General features: G+C 30.4%; 2 protein-coding genes across 5 annotated transcripts; one reads left to right on the top strand and one right to left on the bottom strand.

Moving 5' to 3' along the window:
• The first annotated feature begins 1,425 nt into the window (after positions 1-1,425).
• Pnuts (Phosphatase 1 nuclear targeting subunit) lies at positions 1,426-18,859 on the top strand. Of its 4 annotated transcripts, XM_070296787.1 has the most exons (10): positions 1,426-1,472; positions 1,591-1,785; positions 2,869-2,934; positions 4,411-4,595; positions 5,280-7,126; positions 14,365-14,588; positions 14,905-15,046; positions 15,386-15,709; positions 15,947-16,106; positions 16,458-18,859. In XM_070296787.1, exons 3-10 carry the CDS (start codon positions 2,932-2,934, stop codon positions 17,284-17,286), a joined length of 3,714 nt encoding a protein of 1,237 aa, XP_070152888.1. In that variant the 5' UTR covers positions 1,426-1,472; positions 1,591-1,785; positions 2,869-2,931; the 3' UTR covers positions 17,287-18,859. The 4 variants fall into 4 exon arrangements, with proteins under 4 accessions (XP_070152888.1, XP_070152890.1, XP_070152889.1 ...); XM_070296789.1 differs by lacking the exons at positions 1,426-1,472; positions 1,591-1,785 and adding an exon at positions 1,481-1,553; XM_070296788.1 differs by lacking the exons at positions 1,426-1,472; positions 1,591-1,785 and adding an exon at positions 1,792-2,516.
• LOC138933785 (calcium load-activated calcium channel) lies at positions 17,549-20,745 on the bottom strand. Its single transcript, XM_070296792.1, has 4 exons — positions 20,203-20,745; positions 20,004-20,081; positions 19,593-19,912; positions 17,549-19,499 (listed from the first exon to the last, which is right to left on the bottom strand). Exons 1-4 carry the CDS (start codon positions 20,261-20,263, stop codon positions 19,407-19,409), a joined length of 552 nt encoding a protein of 183 aa, XP_070152893.1. The 5' UTR covers positions 20,264-20,745; the 3' UTR covers positions 17,549-19,406.
• Between the last annotated feature and the right edge of the window lie 594 nt (positions 20,746-21,339).

Below are 21,339 nucleotides of genomic sequence, written 5' to 3'. Positions count from 1 at the left end.
TCGAGTGTTGACAAAACGATGGCTGCGGTCGAGAAGACACTAGAGATGGTTCGAAACATTGCATTAACCAATTAAAATAAAGAAATCTTTACTCTCTTTGCCCTGATTGGTCAATCAAACGATTCGAAGCATTTCCAGCGTCGTTCCGACCGCAGCCGATCTTCAACGATTGTGTCTCCTGAACGCGCCTATTGGTTTACCTTTTAGATTGTAAAAGTATATACCAATCACAAGCAGTTGCTCATTGAACGGTTGTGCTCCTGATGCACCCAATCACTTATATCGATGAGCCCTCATAAAGCCCGTATCAGACTATGCATTGAAAATTGAAGATTGAAGATTAAAGATTGGAATTTGACTAATCAGAACAAAAGGAACTAAAATTTCTTTGTCCTGATTGGTCAAATTTCAATCTTCAATCTTAATCTTCAATGCGTAGTCTGATACGGGCTTTAGGGACTACAGTTTTTCACTAGATTGGAATTTTACAATTGATCAATCAGGGCAGCGATCATGTAACTTTTCACGTTTCCATCCTAGGGAAAAAGTTACACACGTCGATACGAATATTATATGATTGGCTGTCAAATAGGAAAATTTCAGAACATTAAAAATTCTTTTTTTGATATAGCCAATTGCGTGACAGTGTGTTTACATGTGTTTTCTTGCTAGAAAAAACTCTGGCCTAGTTTACACCGACATACTTTAATCTGCTTTAAATACTATCGCACAATGCAAAGGAACAGGAAATAGAAGCAGGGAATAAATATTATTCCCTCTTTCTATTGGTGGATAATTTCTATTCCCTGTTCCTTTGCATTGTACGATAGGCTTAATACATACTAAATACCTTAAAACATATATAAATAGAAAGGGAATAGCAGACTAAAGAGTGTCGGAAGGAAGTGAGAAAGAAAATCGTAGTTGCCTCTCTCTTGTGAGTAACTACACATGCAATCATCGTGTCTGTAACCTTATTTTTTATTGGGCCAAACCGGTAAGCCGTGCATGCGCACTTTTGAGCAGTTACTCACAAGAGAGAGGCGACTATGATTTTCTTTCTCACTTCCTTCCCTTCTCACATGTTTTTCTATCGGGAAACAAAGGCATTCCCTTTTCATTTATATATGTTCTAAGCTAAATACTATACTGTTCAATCACAGCCATTCCATTTTTTAAAGGAATGACTATGATTGGCCAATGTAGTACTCATTGTTAATACGTATTAAATATCGGTGTAAACTAGGCCTATACGCGATGCAATTTGTCCAAAATTTTATTATATTTATTATTATACTTATTATATTTAATATATATTTTCATTTCTCTTTAAAAAAAATATGTTAACGTTGCTTGAAAATTTAATACGCGTTAGTGTCTCGCTTGACTCATGCGGTGGGAACAGGATGTAGCTGTACAGAAGATACTTCCGGCTTGTTCGAGAGAAGCAGATTTCACTTATCGTTCGTCAGGTGAGGATCGTTTTATCCAAGTTGATAGAAATATTTATACAACGACAAGGCGTGAAATATTGGACGAGAACGGATTTAATGGTAATAGCAATAGATTCTAAATGATATCTGATTGCAGATGGCAAATAGACGGCGAAATATATACGGATTGCGGTTGGGAGTCTCGTAGCATTCCTCGATGCATAGCAAGAATTCACGAACGAGCGAGCGAATCATACGTTCTCATTTTCATAGGAAATGTTTCATTTCTTATGCACCACATACAACGTGTGAATATTTATTTACCATAAAACGGATTTAATTTTTAACGAATGTGAGTGTGGCTTTCCTATTTTCCACAAAAAAAAAAAAAAAAGCAATATGCAAAAGAAAAGAAACGCGACAGAGAATCGAGAATAGCGTATAATTTTGGTCGAAAAGTCTTGAGAGATTATTAAGGAAACTTGGCTGACAGTTACGCCGTATAATTGATCTTTATTAAACGATATGTCCGATTTTCGAGGTGAATAATGTAGAGTGACGTAATCATATGTATATATACGTGGACTTTATATCTCGCGCGAACAAAGATCGAAAAAGTCAGCGCGTACAAGTGCCAATCGAATCTCAAGAAAGAAAGGGATAATCTAAGAAAAAGTTTCTATTAAAAAAGTGCTGAAAAAAAAGAGGGAAAAGTGTCAGTTTTCTCGTAGGTACGAAACGAGTCCGAGGGGAAAGAAACGTACGGTTCCACGACATTCTATCGTGTTACATAAATAGAACGAGGCTACGTCATAACGCGGGGTGAGACCGTTATTGGTCGCGGGGCGAGGAGGAAGCGGCTTCCGTTGCTCCGATTGGTCGGTCGCGTGGGTGGGGCGTGCGCACGGCGGTTGCGCAGCGGATTTGGGGCTAGTCTGACGAGTGAGAAGAACCGTTCGTTTGTAAGAAGGACTCGTATCTGCGCCTGCATTTTTTGAGAATTCTAACGAGCGATCGTCCCAATTTTTGCGTCTCGCACATCAGCTTTTTTTTTTTTTCTTAGCGAAAGAGCACAAGATAATTGTAATTACGCAATCATAATTCACGTAGAACGCAGTCTAGGCACGAAAATTCTCTCGCGTAATCGCACAATCCGGGTCGTCTTCAATTACATTATACGACTCGATGAAAATTGCGCGGTACCATATGTTGTAAGCGAGGGATCGGGGGCTTAATCATGTAAAATAGATACACCGTACGTATCGAGATTCCGAAAAAGGAAAATAAAACAAGCCATTTTTTTTTCGAGTCGCTATCGTTCGTCCTTCGGTAAATTCGTGCGAGTCTGTGAGAATCCGTTCAACAATATGGCGTGAAGAGTGCGTCGGTTTGCCGAGCCGTGCATAGTCATCAAGTATCTTATATTTCGTTGCAGATACGCGCGATGAATATGTACCTGGTCCCGAAGATGCTCTGAAAAATTTTAAATCTCAACAAAATGGTGAGTAGTATTTTTTTTTTTTTTTTTTTTTTTAAATATAAATTGCAAGTTTATTCTCTATCTGCGAATATATCATGAGCAACGATGGCGCCACCTAGTAGATTTGGCGATTGCGAGAGATCAATAACCTTTGCTCCTTTCGTGTGTGCGTGACCTCGTATTCTATTTTTGTTCTTACGTATCTGTATAATTACAACGTACGAGATTATTCAGTTCACCGTTATAATGTGTATATAATGTTTTATGAATTTTTATCATTAAATATGATTGGTAAATATAGAGAATTATGATAAGTGAAATAATATAATATAATTATAAATGGAAATATATAGCGAAAGAAAAGTTACGAATTTTATGCATGAATAGCCTATGCAGAATTATTTTTATATTTAATAGTAAATATATGTGAATAAAAGGGAAAGAGATAATGACTTTTAAGGAACATATGAAATTCGAAAAATTGATTCTTTTATTAATGTCAACAATATTTACATCTAATAGCTAAATATCTTTATTCAAATTTATCCAAATAATCTCGTCTAAATAGTCTGTATAATATTCAAGAAATTCGCGTATACTTTGCTATATCGTTAGTCATGACAAATAGTCAAGAGTATCCAGTTACTCGAATATTTTCTCAAATGTTCTAGTTTTGATAGAATGTTCTATTTACTAATTTACTTTATTTTTTTTATTTACATTTGATATATTGATAATTTAATATAATATAATTATTTTAATATAATATCAAATATATAATGGTTAATAGTATACAGAATATTTTTTATTTGAAGGATAAAATGTTTATCGAATCTTCTTCCATCTGAAGAAATTGAAGAATTTTTGTTGAGATTATTTTTTTGAGAATTTTATTTAACTAGGGAGAAATTGAGCGGTGAAAGTTGAATTCTGTATTGAAAATATATTCTCAATGTATTTCCTTTTTTGTGTTCAATATCTCAATCAAGTGTTTTAATTAATGAATTATGTAATCTTTGTTTTATCATATTTCTTGGAAATAACAGAAAGAAAAATTTATATTCTTTAAAATAATTATTCTCTAAAAAATCTTTTATTTCTTTTGTATTTTGTTCAAAACTTGTTAATATTTGAAACTTGAGATTTTTAATTTTTTTCTTCATAATTTATAAACACAAACCATTAAAAAATATGCACAAAAATTTAATTGTGAAAAAATTTATTAAATTTTTAATAATAATTTATTAAATTTTTTAGAAATTTAAACTAAAAAAATTTGTATTAAATTTATCTGTAGAAATATTCTAATTTTGTCTGGAAATATTAATGAAAAAATCTGAAATCAGAAAACTCACAAGAAATTCTTTTCAAAAGTTGACCATGTATATTTCAATATTTTCTTTTTATTAAATTTTAAATTTGTAAGCATAATTTATATTTTTATATGATGATTGCATTAATAATGTTTTTTTTTTGTTTCTTAAATTGTGTTTTCAGCCACGTATAGACCCCTTATCTTTACTTAAATGCCTTAGCGTTTTATTGGGTCCAACAGGAGGCATTAAGAGTAAGGAGGAAGTTCATCGCTTAGCTAATTTAATGACAAAATTTTCTAAGAAACTCGTCTCGAAATGCATTTATATACAGATATTGAAAACTACTAATACGGATTTGCTTAGTCAGTAAGTATTTAAATTTATGCAAATAATATTAAAATAGTTATTTAACTCTTTTTAAAAATATTTTATTCTATTCGTCTTTATGATACTAATAAAGGAATTGTGTAAAAGAAATTTGTCATTTGGCATGTAAAGACATACAAGTATATGTAATTCATATATCTGTATGAAAAGAAAATATAGAACATGCAAGAGTAAATATAAAAGGTTCAGAACCATTAGATGGTACTTATTAATGTGCCGTTTTTACTGATACGAGCCTTACATCAATTTTTTTCAACAACTTATCTAGTACAAGTATAGAATTGTACGCATTGTTGAGTCTTTTTAATAGATCGATTTTAATGATTCTGTACTAGAAATATATATGCAATTATAAATATTTCATTATTATTCTATTATTATTTATTTTAATTATTACAATATTTAATAACTGTGAAATATTAATCTATGTGTATATGTATTCATAAGAATAGTTTTAAGGCTTAATTATTACAGATTATTGTCTTCAGAATACACACATTGCTTTTATATGGCATTTTATGATAGGAATTAAAATTAGAAATAGAATATAATAGGAGATACTATAATTATTTTATTATTCACAATAATATAATTATACTATCTTATCTTTTGTTATTATTTATAATAATAATATTTTACATTTTATAATTTCTATTTTTATAGATTTATGAGTGCTGGAGGATGGAATCTTATTCACACGTGGCTCACTGATGGCATTCTTGCCAAGAATTGGGCTCTTATTCAAGAACTTCTGGAACTTTTGCTACTCTGTCCTGTAGATATTGAACGGCTGAAGAGTAACAATTGTCCAAAACTGATTAAAGGTTTATCAAAAGAGGGCAGCCATCAAGGTGTACGAACATTGGCTACTCGACTTGTAGAGCAGTGGCTAAAAATTGTAAAAGGAGAAGCAGCGCCGAATTCGGTGCCAGCTCAAATCATGACGGTTTCAGTGCAATCGAATACTACTGCAGGACAAATCGCAGTTATTCCTTCATCGCAGCCACAACATTACTTGTTAAATTCTCAACAAACTCTTGACATTGCTGAAAATGCAACTGTTCATGTTCAAGACTTCAGAATTGCGCAATCATCTACCGCTAGTATTCCAGTAAATCAGATCCAGCAAGATCAAGAGAAACAACAACAAGAGAGGCTACAGTCGCAAACGGTGCAAATTATTGGCAAGGGCCAGCAAGCAACGCAACAACAAGGTAAAAAGCAATCTTTTGTTGTTGTATCAACGTCTTCGCAGTCATCAGTTCCTGTTTACAAGATTACCATTCGCGATGGTAATCAAGTCCTCGCCAAGGTGGAAACAGACGTCACGAATATAAATAGTGTTCTAAGCAAATCTGGTACGAGTACAGAAGTAGTTATAAACACTGTGGACGCTACACTTCCTGGTTTACAGGAAGCAAAGCAAGAAACGGAAGAGGTAGAGGAGACAGGACAAAGTGGTAGTGCGACTAGTGGTCAAGACGAAACGGTAGGCATTGGACAATCAGACAATTCAGGACATATACCTAGTGATGTGAAACAGACCATAGTTAGTTCTAAAGACAATCAAGATATTGAAGGTGCTAAAAGTAAAGATAATAAAGACTCTAAGGATATTATTGTTAGTAGTGATAGCGGTAAGTCTAGTGATAAGGAAAATAGAGACTCTCATAAAAAAGATGATAAGAAGTCTAGTTCTGATAAGAAAAGCAGCACTCATCATCACGGTTCGTCTTCGTCTAAAAGTTCTTCTAAGCACAGCGCGAGTTCCAGTACACATCGCAGTAACTCGACATCCCATAGATCGAGTAATCATCGCTCTGGTTCCAGTAGTAATAGTTCCAAAACCTCCAACTCTAGTAAAGATAAGTCTTCCAAGGAAAAGGACAAGCATCACTCCGGTTCATCCAGTAAGCACAGTTCAAGTAAGAGTAAATCTGAGCGAGACAAGGAAAGAGAGAAGGAGAAGCAAAAAAAGGATCAGGCGGAGAAGGATAAAGCGACTTTAGAAAAAGTGCAAGGTCAAGCGTTGAGTTCCAAGTTGGGCAAAATACCGAAGAAACGAACGGAGGATGATACAAATGGAAGAAAGTCCTCGACTGAGTTGCGAGATGGTACAAAAGAAAATAAAGAGAAAGTAGACAGTAGTAAAAAAGACATTGTTACAAAGCTCACTACTGAGAAGAAGAATATATCCATCTCCATTGAGAATAGAAAAAATAGCCAGGATTCCGCGACACGGCCAAAAACGGTGAAGACATTTAATTCAAAGTTTAGATCCACGGGACTAGAGGAAGAAGTAAAACCACCACCACCGAGATCGAAGAAGCCAAATCCTGCCGTTGATAAGAAAGTTCTACCTCCGAAATTTCCCTTGAAGAGGCCATCGCCATTGAGAGAAACCATTGCATTGGTGGAAAAACGGGTGAAACTATCACTGGACTCGCCAACGACACCACCAAGCGATGAGAAGAAGGGAGGGATTAAACTGATACCACCAAAACCAAAACGTAAGTATTCTGTTATTCTATTACAAACTATATATAAAATTTCGTTATTAATACCTGATCTCTATATTATACATAATATTTTTCTTTACTTAATATTTTTAATCCCGATATAAATATTATGCTAATGTCCTCAGATAAAGCAGTCTATAATTTCAGTCAGAAATTATGCTATATATATTAAAACTAAATTCATCACATTTTACATGATAACATTTAAAATGTAATATTAAAAAAAAATTAAAATTTTGGAGACATCTTTATATTAAATGCAATTTTAAAGAAATATTAAATATATACATACATGTATGTTTACGAAAAAAGGATATACAAATATTCTAATGAAAAGAAATATTCTAAATTTATAAATTAACAAATTAATAAATTTTAATATTTAAAGTATTTATATTCTTTTTTTAAACATGTGTATATTTTTTAAATTAGAATATATATATATATATAATTGTTTTTATTTATATAAAAATATACCCTCAGTTAAATTTAAGTAACAAGTAAATTTAACTAATATTTCAATAAAACATTATTTATTTTGTAACACGTTTTTTACAGATATATTATTTATATAGTCTTTAGTATACATACATGCATTTTTATAATAATACGTAATATGTATTTCTTTATAATGTATGTATTTCTTTATAATGATACGCGTAATATGATTTTCCTGTCTATATTATTTTGTTATATAAGATTTAAAAGTCTTATTTGTGTTGATGGAATAATAATGATTAGACAAATGACTGCTTAAGCTTTGTACATTGGTATGCTGCATTATATACGACTAAACTAACTCTGTAATATTGAGTTTGCAGATGGATGTTACCAGAAGATATACAAGCTGCTCCGATATTTAATGCGATATCTTTATGTATCGCGAATATTATCGATAGTCTTAATGACTTTTTGGTATTGTCACATCAAATATTTATTTTTGCCTATGTATTTTAAACTTATTGTTTCTTCCAGGCAATATCCCGTAGTGTAATACCTCTTAATAGTACATCCTCTCTACTTCCCCCAAAAAATTATTATTAGCGTCTTGTAGAAGATATAATAAGCCGTATAACGATTTATCCATCGTACTGCATGGAGAATTAGCAGCTCTTGTACAGATCATCCGTCTACGAAAATTAACATCTTTCATTAGAAGAACGAAGCCATTAGGATCTGCATTCGACTACGAACTTTTTCGTATATTAAGAATCTCCGATAGCAGGTAATCTTCGATAAAGTATTCATTACAACGCGTGAACCGCGATTTTTCCAATCAATATTCGATAAAGGAATTATATATATATATATATGATTGATCGTTTTAAAGTAAAAAACACATAGTTTCTTGTTGAACAAAGATAGTCAAAAAGTGTTTTATCGATACTCACTGATAGCGGGCATGTGTTCTTAATCTCCGATATTAGTGACACAACGATTACGAAGCCATCATACAGGAATAGTTCTAATCTCTAACTAGGTAAGGCAACAAAGTCTTGTCTATTCATACGTTTTCCCTTGTACATGTATATATCCTATTTAAACATTTAAATAAATTTATCAGAAATCTGGAATATTTAACTCTTGGGTTTCTGCTATACTACATATCTTGCTCGCTGTTAAATGCTTTTAAGACAAAATAATCGTATATGGTATATACCGTGAGCCCATCCAGATTTCCATCCTCTCGGCGATTTTTAATGTTAGAACATGTACAACGCGTTGATTAATTAGTTTCAGTAATACTGAAATTTTGAAATTTGCGTCGCTCTTCAAAATTAAGTTTAAATGAAGATAGAAAATATGAAATTTTTTTTATTTGTATTAAAAAATCGTATCGGTTTTTGATATCGACTCGTAAATTTGTTGCCAATAAAATACGAATACACATTCAAGGCCTGTGAATAAATTTTCATTCATTATATGACATTTTGTATGTACATGACAAATGAAATGTTTGCACATTTATTAGAGAGAATTGAAATTTGTGTGGGACAAATGATTCCAACACCTTTAATAGAGAAAAGGAGAGAAAGGGAGAGAGCGAACGAGAGAGAGAAAGAGGGAGAGAAAGAGAGAGGGTGAAAGGAATAGTTAAAGAAAGAAGAAAAGGTCGGTGATAAATTAGAGAAAATATTGTGAGAATACATATTTTCTAACACACTGAACGATGCGTGGAAACCCTATGGATTGAAAGTAGCACTAAAAGTGCACGATTTCTGAAGCTGCATATCCGACGTCTTCGAGCAAGAAAGCCTTTAGGACCAGCAGGCTCCCTTTACAACGTCTGATTCGTCGAGCTTGGTGAAGAGAGTCTTCTTCTTTGCCAATAATTACATTAGATAACTGAAGAAAAAGATAGAGAAAAAAAAGCTAGGTATTAGAAAACTGCTAGCTAGGATAGAAACGAACATAGAAAGAGAAAGGGACGAAATTAGTTGTGCCAAATTTTGAAGCTTGAGCGCAGCGATTTTTTTTTCTTTTTTTAAATTTTATGGGAACAATACCATGAAATTTTCAAGAGAGAGAGAGAGAGAGAGACTAGTTATTACAAAATTTTAAATGGGAATAAAATTATCTCAACGTTGCAACAATAATGGCATTTATTTTGGAAGAAAAAACGTGTGTGTATATATATATATATATTTACAAAAATATTATGTCCGAACAGTATCATCAAAATGTATTATTCGAATGAATCGAGAACTCCTTATCGCAATCATAATTTCTGTGCTCTTGCTAGAAATTTTGGTGCAACAGTCTCATATGTGAATAGTCTCGTGCATTTAAAGAAAGCTTCGGAAATTACGTAAGGTTTCGCAATACACAAAAGACAAAAATAAAAAATAATGGAAACAAACAAAATCTATAAATCGGAATCGTTTTCAACGTGTTCGAATCCGACGACACGTGTAATCGGAGGATTGCAAGTCGCGCGACGCATGCACGAGCTAATGTTTTTGCGACTGTTTTACATCGACGCACGTGTCCCGTTGCCCGTATAACTGCCGCAGTCGACGTCGCGCGCTTCTACCGGTACTTATTAACCATTCGACGCACATCAACCCGCGACACGATTCGCATACTTGATATCTCTTTGCGCGGCGTCCACGTCGCGAAATTTATCCGACATCTCTACGAGGATGAAAAATATTCTATCTGAACGCATGCCAATATATACGCATGATGTTTAATTACATTAGTTTCACGATTATTACGTTACGTTTTCTACATAATTCTAAAACGTGCAAAAGAACATAATTTTAAATCATACCTATATACATATATGTATGCATTAAGAAGATATCCTATGATATAATTAATGAATGTTATTAAATTTAAACTTATAAAACATATCAAAATTATAAATATAAAAAAAAAATAATAAATTTTACTTAATAAAATTTATTTACATGTAATCTAGAATAGTAAAATCATGCATTTAACGCAAAATATAACATTTTTTTTCGTATTAAAAAATTCATACTCAAAATTATTTATATAAATTTATTTTTCCAATTATATCTCAATGAATTTTGAATTAATCTAATTAAATAATTCTAAAACGCAAAATATTTGTATACAATCAGGTAGAATATTTTTATTCTCTTACATTGCATACATTTTATATTGTAAATTATACTGTGTGAATTAGCATTAATAAACAAACAATAATATATGAATAATAAATCATCTAATAATAAATATATTTCAAAATTGCTGCCTCATTTAACATATATCAATTAGTTGGCAAGATATTTAATTATCATATAGATCATGAAGTCTGATGTTGTTCGGAACGCATGTTTAAATTTATTTCTGGAATATGACAAAAATTTGTCTATCAAACATAGAAAATTTAATATAATGATAAAATATTTTCATAATATTATTTGCGTTGGTTATTTAATAAAATGTGATTGTTATTCCCGTAAAGATAAACATACAGATAAAACTATTTCGATTTATATTTTGGAATTGATTTTTAAATTCCTGCAAAGTTTCATCGCGCGTGCGATTGCAATCTGTAAACAGAAATCATCTCTATAATATATTAATCGAAATTTATTAAAGTAAATTTATTATGTATTGTCACATTTACCAATGTATATGCATTTTTATAAATTATAACGAGTTTATAATTTATATAATTATAACGATTGAATGGATAAGATGTGATAGATAATGTAATGTTTGTACAGTTTGAATTATTAATTTAATGAGGTGTGTGTGTGTGTGTGTGCGTGCGTGCGTGCGTGCGTGCGTGTACGTGCGAGAAAAAGAGTAATAATTTATTTTTAACGTATATATGTATATTAACATATACGTGGAAATCTCCCCAGTTTCTTTTTTCGGGAGATTAAAATAGTTTATCGTTGTATCGTATACAAGTTAATAACGTAGTACAGTTTATACATTTGTTATTAACATTCGCACATGAATTTATATATGTTAAATGCAAACTTAAGAGATCTGGTTTCAATGTCGTATCGTCAAATAATTTCTGATAAATAGAAGGCAAATATATTAAAAAATGAAGGTCCAGAACAGTTTGATGCGCTATATTATTAAAAGTTGCAACAATCATCTGTTCGGAGAATAGATAAATATCATGTTTTTTTATTTCTTTCCACAGATTATTTCTCTGTAGAAATAAAAAAAATGAACTATATAATACAACCCGTATACTCTTCCTTAATTTTTTTAAAATTATTTTTTTATCGGGTTTATATTATATCGATGTTGTCAGAGCACCGCCTAAATATTAGAATATCTATCTGATATTTGGTTTTACACGGATATAAGTTAGGTACCTAGATAGTATCCAAATATTGACAAATGTTTGACAACACTATTTTAGTACCCTTTAAGCTTAAAGAAGCTTGAAAATAGCTATTTTTAATATGAATTATATTTTATTTGTAGTTTGTTATAAATTAAAGCGTTTCCGTATTATTTGTAGGATGGGACTACATTTCTATATGATAAAGCGCTTTTATACATGATGGACGATGATGATACATTATGTTTTATGTTGATTGTTAAATGTTTTTAAATTCTTATTTTTAACATTATTTTTTGTGTTAAACCGCACAATTTTAAAGAAAGGCGCGATATTTTTTAAATTATATTTAAATAATAATATTTTTCTGTGTCTCTACTTTTTCCAATTGCATCCTCGTATTATAAAGTCACAGACAAAGATTATCAAAATTTCATTCGACATTAAAATAATTCGAGTTTATTTTTTCTTTGCAGAGCAAATAAATGTATAATTGATGTATATTTGTCAATTATAAATTATTTTTATTTTTTTGCCTATAATTTTTTTTGTCCTACAGTTATTTTATACAAAAATATACACGCAATTGCATTTATATAATTTTTATGCAGTAATGGAATAAATGTAAAAATTATACACACGTATATTTTTTTTCATACGAAATAATGCCTATGATATTTATCATCTCATACATCTCTATATCATACTAATAATGATTCGAAATGATACATATTTTTGTGTAAAAGGATAATATAGTTTTAATTTTTTATATGTATATATATATCGTAATATATTAAATTAATCCACAGAAATTTATTTCAACAGTTTAACAATAAGTGTATATATTTATGATATTTTAGAAGATAGCTAATTTATTTGGTATATATATTGAAGAAAGAAAGAGAGAGATTTGTTTCTATATAATTAATATTATTCGGTTTTTTTTATTCTATCATTATATTATTATATATAACATAAAAGCATTTTTTAATATATTATTCAAAGTATGATAAGATTAAAATTTGCTATTCAGAGAAATACATTTGTTTTTTCTTGTTATTTTTGTTTTTTCTCAAATATAAGTATTAAATTTAAAACGTTATATAGAGAATAATATTTTAATTAATAATTTATTGCTTCTAAAGATATAAGCTTAATGATACATAATATTAATAATTAAAATTGTCTGTATAATTATATTAATTGTATATAATTACTTTCAAATTCTAAGCTATTATATATTTTAATTTACATTTATGTTACATCTATATACATCCCTAACAGCCCATGTATCACTAAAACATTTAAGTAACATTATCATTATTATCAACAAATATTCTTAATTTTTAGATATATTATTTTAATATATATATTCTTATTTAATTTCTTTATTATGTTTAAATTATTTTACATTGTCATTTAAGCAGGAATAATTGTTACAGGACAATACAGTAATCCTTTATAAAATTTACTATCTTAAATATGAATTTTTTTCTTTATTACAGGGCATAATTAACAAAAAATTAACTTTATTGAGTTTATTCTAGCAGACAAGTTTTTTTATCACTATTATAGAAGATATCCATGTGTTTATAGATGTAAGAAGCTTACTTGAGCAGTTACTAAAAATGCAAAATATTTTTTATTTTTCAGATACATACTGTTTACCAATAAAGTAATCAACGAATTGTCTTACAATGTTGCGATTATTAACAATCTTTATGTGACAGTATCTATTCAAGCCATATTTATTTACAGAACGGATCGAGTGCGAAACGAAATTGCTATTTAGAAATATAACATAAACATTTAACAATTATGTAAAGCATGTTTCCTAATTCCTGAGCATAAATTTTATATATAGAAGTAAATTCAGCGCGCAAATATAATGTAAACTTAATTTTTATAGGAATATATTTTATTGAAAAATATCATCATTGTTAAAATTATCAAAAACATATTTATTTAATGACAAAAATGGCTGTAATTCAGAAATTAGATAAAAAATCAAATAGAACATATGTCAATTTCTATTATCTTTGCGCGTTGAATTCATTTGCAAAGTTATGCCTCTATGTTGAGGGAAAACTATCTCATTTATAAATGTTTAGGAGAGACGATGAAACGTATTACTGTTTTCCAGAATCTCATTATTTTCTCCGGAATTATTTTTAGGATATTCTCTGAATTCTACACTATTGTTTTGTAGACTTTTCTATATCTTAATAATTTATTGTTTGATTTTAATGCCATAAATACGTCTGAAAAGTTACTGACATTTTTTAATATATATATATACATATATATATTTTTAATTATATGTAATGTGTCTATATAATGCAGCATATCTTGAAATATTATTATCTGTGCAAATTATTTTAGAATTTATTTTTAAGCTGATTATTGCGAATTATTTGCGAGTGATATTTAATATTTTTGTTCTCAGCGATGATGCTACAAGAGAGCGACATGTTCATGGACGCTCTCACCGCGTCTACCAAGAGCAAAGAACCGAGGAAGCGTAAGCGTAGGACTTCTATCACGAAGGACGGGTCTTCGGAAGCTAAAAAACAAGAAATCGCTAACGCCGATAATCGCGAGAGCACACCACCTGCTTCGCCTACAAATGCCGAAGAAAAATCGCCAGTTGCCCTCAAACCTAACTTCAAGGTAATTATATAGGATACATGTGCCCAGGATGTCGCTGCAAGAAAAATAATATTAAATTAATCGGAGTCATACCAATTTAAGATTTATTTGTTCTTGCGCATTTTGTAAGGCACAATCGCATTTAAATTTTGATAAGTGATTGGCGAATTTCTTTTTTAATATTATTTTAAATTCTAAGCTTCAAATTAAGTGTGCTAAAGCAGGAAGAGAGAAAATCGATTTGATTTTATTTTATTTAGAAACATATTTCTTATATATGGCATATGTATAACATGATTAATAATAAATTAATATTGTAAAAATTTTTTTTTTATAGTTCTATCAAGATACTCTAGAAATAGAAGAAGACAAAGATCAAAGAGAAAAAGAAAATAGCGAAGAAGAAACGAAGAAAGATAAAGATCACGCGCTTGATGACGAGAAAGATAGTAGAGACGAGGATGATATTAGAAGTAACAGTAAGTATTTTAATTTATCATGCAGACAAGAAAGAAATAAACTAATTTGTTATTTGAAAACATCTCGTTTAACAAATGTACAAAACATATAAACAGTTATAAACTCACGTACGCGTGGCTATTTATCTCATTTATATAATGTTCTAATATATTTGTATTGCCCTAATATATTACTATTAACACAATTTTATATTACAAATATTCGTACACATATATATCATCATGTTGAAGTAAAATTAATTTTTTCTATATAATATATTTAATAATTAAATAATTAATTATTTATAATAAAATTATAATAATATATTTAAACAATATATTTATTTGTCTTTTTCATAGCACCGACACCCGAGGAAGATGTGGAAGATATCAAAGATTCGGAATCACCAGAAGATGTTTCTTCAATGGTTTCGAACTCATTGAAGAAGGATGACGTTAGTCTTCATCCCGAAATACGATATGTAGATGGACTTAAAAGTGTTTTGCTACTTCAGAAACGTAAAGGACCGAAGAAGATTTTAAAGTGGAAGACAGATTTAGAATCTATACGTTATTTTGAATTGGATGAAACAGAAAGGGTTAATGTGACAAAAACATTCACCGACATGAAACAGATGGAAAAGCAAAACGAAAGGGAAGCATTTCAAATGGCCAGAAAATTAAGTACGTACATATGTGTAATTATATAAATATAAATTTTTTATTTATAATTATATAAAATATATGTATATATATATATCAATATTTATATATTTGCAAATTATGTTGCAGTTAAATTTGTTTCAATTATTTACAAATTTTTTAAGGAGTTATTGAAGATATTAGTATAATTTTTTTTTAAATTTTATCAAATAAAATATACGTATATATATAACATTACAATATTATTTTTTGTATTAGATAATGAGGATTTAATGGAAGAGAGAACAAGGTGGAAGCCTTTAATTCCTATCGATCAACCACCTCCATTAGTAGAACCTGGCAAGGATAGTAAAGAAAAGGATATTCAATATGCTCGCGAAAAGGGCATTCTTCAAGCGCTTTACTTTAATCGAAGCATGTAAGTATATGTTTGCAGTTAGTATTGTAGTATACTGAGTTATTAGTTTTATTTTATAATAAATATTTTCATCTAAATTACTTATATTCTGCGACAATAAAATAGAGAGAAATGTACTTTTATTTTGTGATATTATGTTAAAATAAACATACGAATATTATTTATATAAAAGTCATATAAAATATATATTTATTTGAGATTTTAGAAACATTAGAAATAAAGCAAAATAATGAATCTTGAATAATGAATATATGAATCTTGTCATATTGTCATCCAGAATGCATTAGTTTCAAATCTTCAGTTAATCGATAACTCCTAATTTCGAAATTGTGTTTTTTTTTTTAATCGTAGGATCCCAGATTCTGCGGCTGAACCCGATGAAGAACGGCATCATGTAATGACCGATCCTAAAATAATACCGTTAGACGATCTCACAGGCAATAAGGAGAGCGAAAAGGACTTTACATCGGTACCGTGGCCAGAACCTAAGCCACAATTGACACCGCAACCACCGACTGTAACAACGTTCCATTATCCCACGACATTCTCGCACAATCAACAAACCATGATGACTCCTATGGGACCTCAATCGACGATAAGTCAGATGCCACAGATGCCTCAACAGATGATGCCTCCATCGCATATAGCTCCCATGGTCCAGGAGATGCCGGGTCCAACGATACCAGGCGGTGGCGGTGGTGGTTGGAGAACGGGCGACGGCAAAGTTCTCGTACCGGATGTTGGGATAAATCCAATGGCAAATATGCCGGGTAGTTTCAATCAGGGAATGGAAGGTGGTCCGATGGTTCCGCCGGGAATGATGGGACCGCCGCCCATGTACAATCAACAGCAAGAGGGCTATGGCATGATGTGTCCAGAAGATATGGGATTCAACAATATGAATCCCAACTTTCAAGGACCGCCCGGACCAATGTATGGTCCAGGACCTAATTTTCCAGGTCCAAGAGGCGCTCCTATGCACAGCAGGGGCAGAGGAGGTCCCGGTTGGGGATATCGCGGAGCTGGACCCCCAAGGGGCGGTTGGCGAGGCGGTGGTGGTGGCTGGCGAGGAAGTGGTAAGCAGCCACCAGTGTGCAGACAGTTTTCGAAAAACGGTTATTGTCGGATTGGAGATAAATGTCAGTATCTTCATCCCGGTGTGAACTGCCCGCCATTTTAAGAATGAAATTGAGAACAATATTTGTTAAATAATGAAATTGATTATTGGTACGTAATGAGTCTTCGATTAGGATAGATATCCGCGAGAGAAGAAAAAGTAGAGAAAAAGATGAAGTCAACCGTCAGCGTTACGATGATACACTAATTATTCTACTGATCTTCCCTCGGGATATTCGATGACGATTCGCTTAGAAAGCAAATCCAAAAGTATACGCGCAATCAACGCGCAAACGTGTAAAAAAGTAATAATTCTCAATGTGCAATTTTATTTCCTTTTTTTGTAAGAATCCATTGCATGAATATATTAATAGATTTTTTCTATTTAATAATACTCCATACGCTTGAAAGTTTTGTAAATATAATGGCATTTCTTCATAACATAAGTATCTTACACAGATTTGTATCATTCGAGTGCTGTCAATATCCATGGTATCATGATATTTCGGATTCGAAACCTATCCGGTTACCTAAGTCTTTTGAGAGTCTTACTCGGATATTACGTAATTTTATTTTAATATCTCAAGATAACCAGGTATCAAAGAACATGAAATATTTTTCAATTAGTCAGATAGAATTTTTAATATATAAATACACATTACACACGTATTAATATTATATATTAGAAATCCGCGTGTACTCGTGTATCCGCGATTTTAGGTAATGGATGAGCATACAATATGTTATATTGACAGCACTATGCGATATCGTCGAGTATGAATGCGTTGTAAAATCGGATATGACCATGCTAGGTTCGGCTGCTGGACAGCAGAACATCTCTAGATAACATCTCGAAATATAGAGAATTTTTGCTAGTATAATTTTATTTTGGATTTTCAAATTACTTTTATAATGACCATCACACTTGTATTACTGTATACAAGATATTCTTTTTGTTTGAATGTTCCACACGTGGCCATTGCCGAGATTACGATTCTTTATATTTTCCACAGGAGTCATGTGACTGTTAGAAAGAATCACAGAAAAATCAATTATATTTATGTGACTGCGCTTAGCATGACACATATTCTTGAAATTGAATTGTCTGGTATCATCACTGCTTTGTGCTTCAAACAATAGAATTTTGAAATATATAGAGAAAGGGTGTTGATAATAAATAATATTCGATATAACATTGCATAATGAAACACCAAAAGTTTCAATAGGATAAACTACTTTTTATCATAATAATTTCCGTGGGTTATACTTGTAAATATGCATAATATGTATAAAATACAATAATTCTAATAATGACAGACTGTTAGACTTAGTTGGTACACAATAATAGAGACGAGAACGGTAATATTTAATAGGAGTCGTATACATGTCCTTTAAAAATAGAAAAGTAGTTCTATATATAATCGATCTGATATTATTCGAACGAATTTTTCCAAGAGATGTATAAAATCGAATAATATGATTCTTTATAATTCAACCTGTCATTGTAATATTATATTGCAAGTTTTTTACTATGTAAGATAATATTGATTATATCTTTTTGTATATGATTGATTGTTATGTTTGTATATAACGTGTTGTATAAAAGCGTCGCTTAATGAAAATATACCCATCACAATTATTTTTTCAAATGGCCCAATAATTTCATGAAGGTACAAAATATCCTTAATCGTGTAACTTCTCATATATTGTATATATCTCTCTCGATATCTTATATTAAGTATTAAACTGAAATTCATATTCCATCTTTAATTTACTTCTTATCTCTGCTCAATTATTAAATTTAAATGTAATTAAATTTAACAATAAAATTAAATTTATTTTTAACAAATTATGAATATTCTGTATGTAATATGTGTTTCTAGGTAATACAATAATTATTATATATTTATATTTTATATTTAAAAGTTTTATATATTAGTGTTATATCTATTTATTTTATTTATATATATATATATATATTTAGATCTTCAGAAAAGAAAAAAAGAATTTGAAAACATTATTTAAATATAATTCATAATGTGGAATATACAAAACAAAAAATTGATGTTATAAAGATTAATTGGACATAAGAGTAAATGTCTAAAATTGAGCAATAAGATGTACAAAAAATCTTTATAAACATCAATAATTATTCCTGCTTAAATATGAATGCTCAAATATGATTCATTTAAATTGTTGAGGTGGCGGTCCAAAGATACTACCACTCTGCTTACTTGCAGTTCTGGATGGCGCAAAGCCAAGTATCTTCTGGATGTTCTAAAAATCAAAGGAATATACATAAAAAATGTTGCACATGAGTTGGTATTAGATACATATACATATATATATAAATGAGATTATGAGATTTACCTGTCTGATACTCATAGTACATAATATATACAAAAATATAAAAGAGCATTCTGTATAATCATCACCCGGAAGATTTCTGTGCGATAAACCCTGTATCCAGCTGATTGGAACAAATGGTAATCTGGCAACAATTCGTCCATCAAATATATTATTGAACATACTTAAAAGTGCTGTAAATGCAAATCCAATTGCAAACATAGATTTCATTTTCACAAGAGACAGATCACGATTGTTATTCTTTAGTCTCTCCTCTTCTCGTTCAATTTTTTTTTTCTGCTGTTTGTCTAAAGAATCGCCATGCGCTTCTTTTCTTTTTTCCACTAATAAATAAAACAATTTTATATAAACAATCTTTTTAAGCATATATGTATATATTCTTCAGTGCATAGTAGAAATTTCTTGTAAACTCACGCTTTTTGCTTTGCTTTTCAACTTCAGTTTTCAATTTTTGATACTTTTCAGTTCTATATACCATTAACCATGTCAATCCTAAAAACAATATACGTCAAGTAAATACATTAAAACAACATGAGCATATTATATGCGTTTTCTTCCAAACTCTTATTAATATATTTATTTTATTTATATAATGAAATTTATATCGTTTTACCTTCGCCTAATAATGCCGTACATATGCTGATAAATACAATTAGAATAGTGTCCGCCCACATTTTAGCAAGAATTAATATTTTTATTTATTATTAGTTTATGTATTCAATAATCATGTATGAATGATCACTACTTTATCAAACAACAAGTCATTAAAAATTTAGTGTAATGCATAAGAAGTAAAGTGTCAAATTATAGAAATTATTAGACGGTGATATTACGCACGTATCAATTCAGAATATTATATACAATGAAAAATTCACATACACACAACCTTCCTTTTATTTATTTATTTATTTTTTTATTTTTTATTTTAAGGGAGATGTACATACTATATATGGTACAGGTTTGTTCTTTTATTCTCCACTTTAAAATGCTCGTAAGCCTGTTTTGCACTTTGCACATACATTACATTCGCGCACAATTTCTTTTATTCTAAAAATCTATATTCTAAATTTTTTTTTTATTTCAAGATAGCCAAATTTTTCTCTAAACTGAGGAAAAAGGATTCTTTTCACTACTCTTCCGTTCCTCTCTCACCAAAGAGAAGGGGGTTGATTGTGTATCTTAAGGTGCCTTTACATGGCAACGTTAAGTATCGAGCGTCTGCGCAGAAAAATGCGCAGAATTTAAACGAGATAGATTCTAGGCTAAAATTAGATTCTGTGCAATTTTCTGCGCAGACGCTCGACGCTGCCATGTAAAGGCACCTTTAAAACGATATAAAAATTACAAAAGTGAGTAAATTTACTAGAGTATCTACGATTTCATTTGTCGAAATATAGTAAATTTGTTCACTTTTGTAATTTTCACTTCGTTTCAAAAATACACAATCGACCCCAAGCTCTCACATTTACCATGTAAATTTGCAATCACGTGAACAAGAAAAAGAGTGAAAAATAGAACCCATAAGAAGTAATCACAATATGACACAGCCATTTAAATGGGAATGCGTTCGGAAATCCTACCGTAAAATAAAATAGCATTTAATTGACCAATCAGGACAAAAGGAGTAAAGATTTCTTCAATTGTCAAGGTCGGGTTTAGCAGAGAAAACTGCTTAGTAGCAATCGAACGTGATTAGCTCTTACTTTTAGAACCAACAAATCAATATCGAGTGTTAACAAGACGATAACTG

Source organism: Polyergus mexicanus, unplaced genomic scaffold (assembly GCF_030449975.1).
Source record: "Polyergus mexicanus isolate NDT 795.1 unplaced genomic scaffold, iyPolMexi1.0 SCAF_5, whole genome shotgun sequence".
In the NCBI taxonomy this organism is placed as follows: Eukaryota; Metazoa; Arthropoda; class Insecta; order Hymenoptera; family Formicidae; genus Polyergus; species Polyergus mexicanus.
Note: the sequence above shows the minus strand (reverse complement) of the source record. Positions and strands in the feature narration are given on the sequence as shown.

Bases quoted from the DNA above. Each gene is read 5' to 3' on its own strand.
- Pnuts (XM_070296787.1), top strand. The intron at 15,710-15,946 runs GTACGTACATAT...TTTTTGTATTAG, and splicing joins TCAAATGGCCAGAAAATTAA to ATAATGAGGATTTAATGGAA. The intron at 16,107-16,457 runs GTAAGTATATGT...TTTTAATCGTAG, and splicing joins CTTTACTTTAATCGAAGCAT to GATCCCAGATTCTGCGGCTG.
- LOC138933785 (XM_070296792.1), bottom strand. From the start codon at position 20,263: ATGTGGGCGGACACTATTCTAATTGTATTTATCAGCATATGTACGGCA. The intron at 20,082-20,202 runs GTAAAACGATAT...TATTGTTTTTAG, and splicing joins TACGGCATTATTAGGCGAAG to GATTGACATGGTTAATGGTA. The intron at 19,500-19,592 runs GTAAATCTCATA...TTTGATTTTTAG, and splicing joins GTACTATGAGTATCAGACAG to AACATCCAGAAGATACTTGG.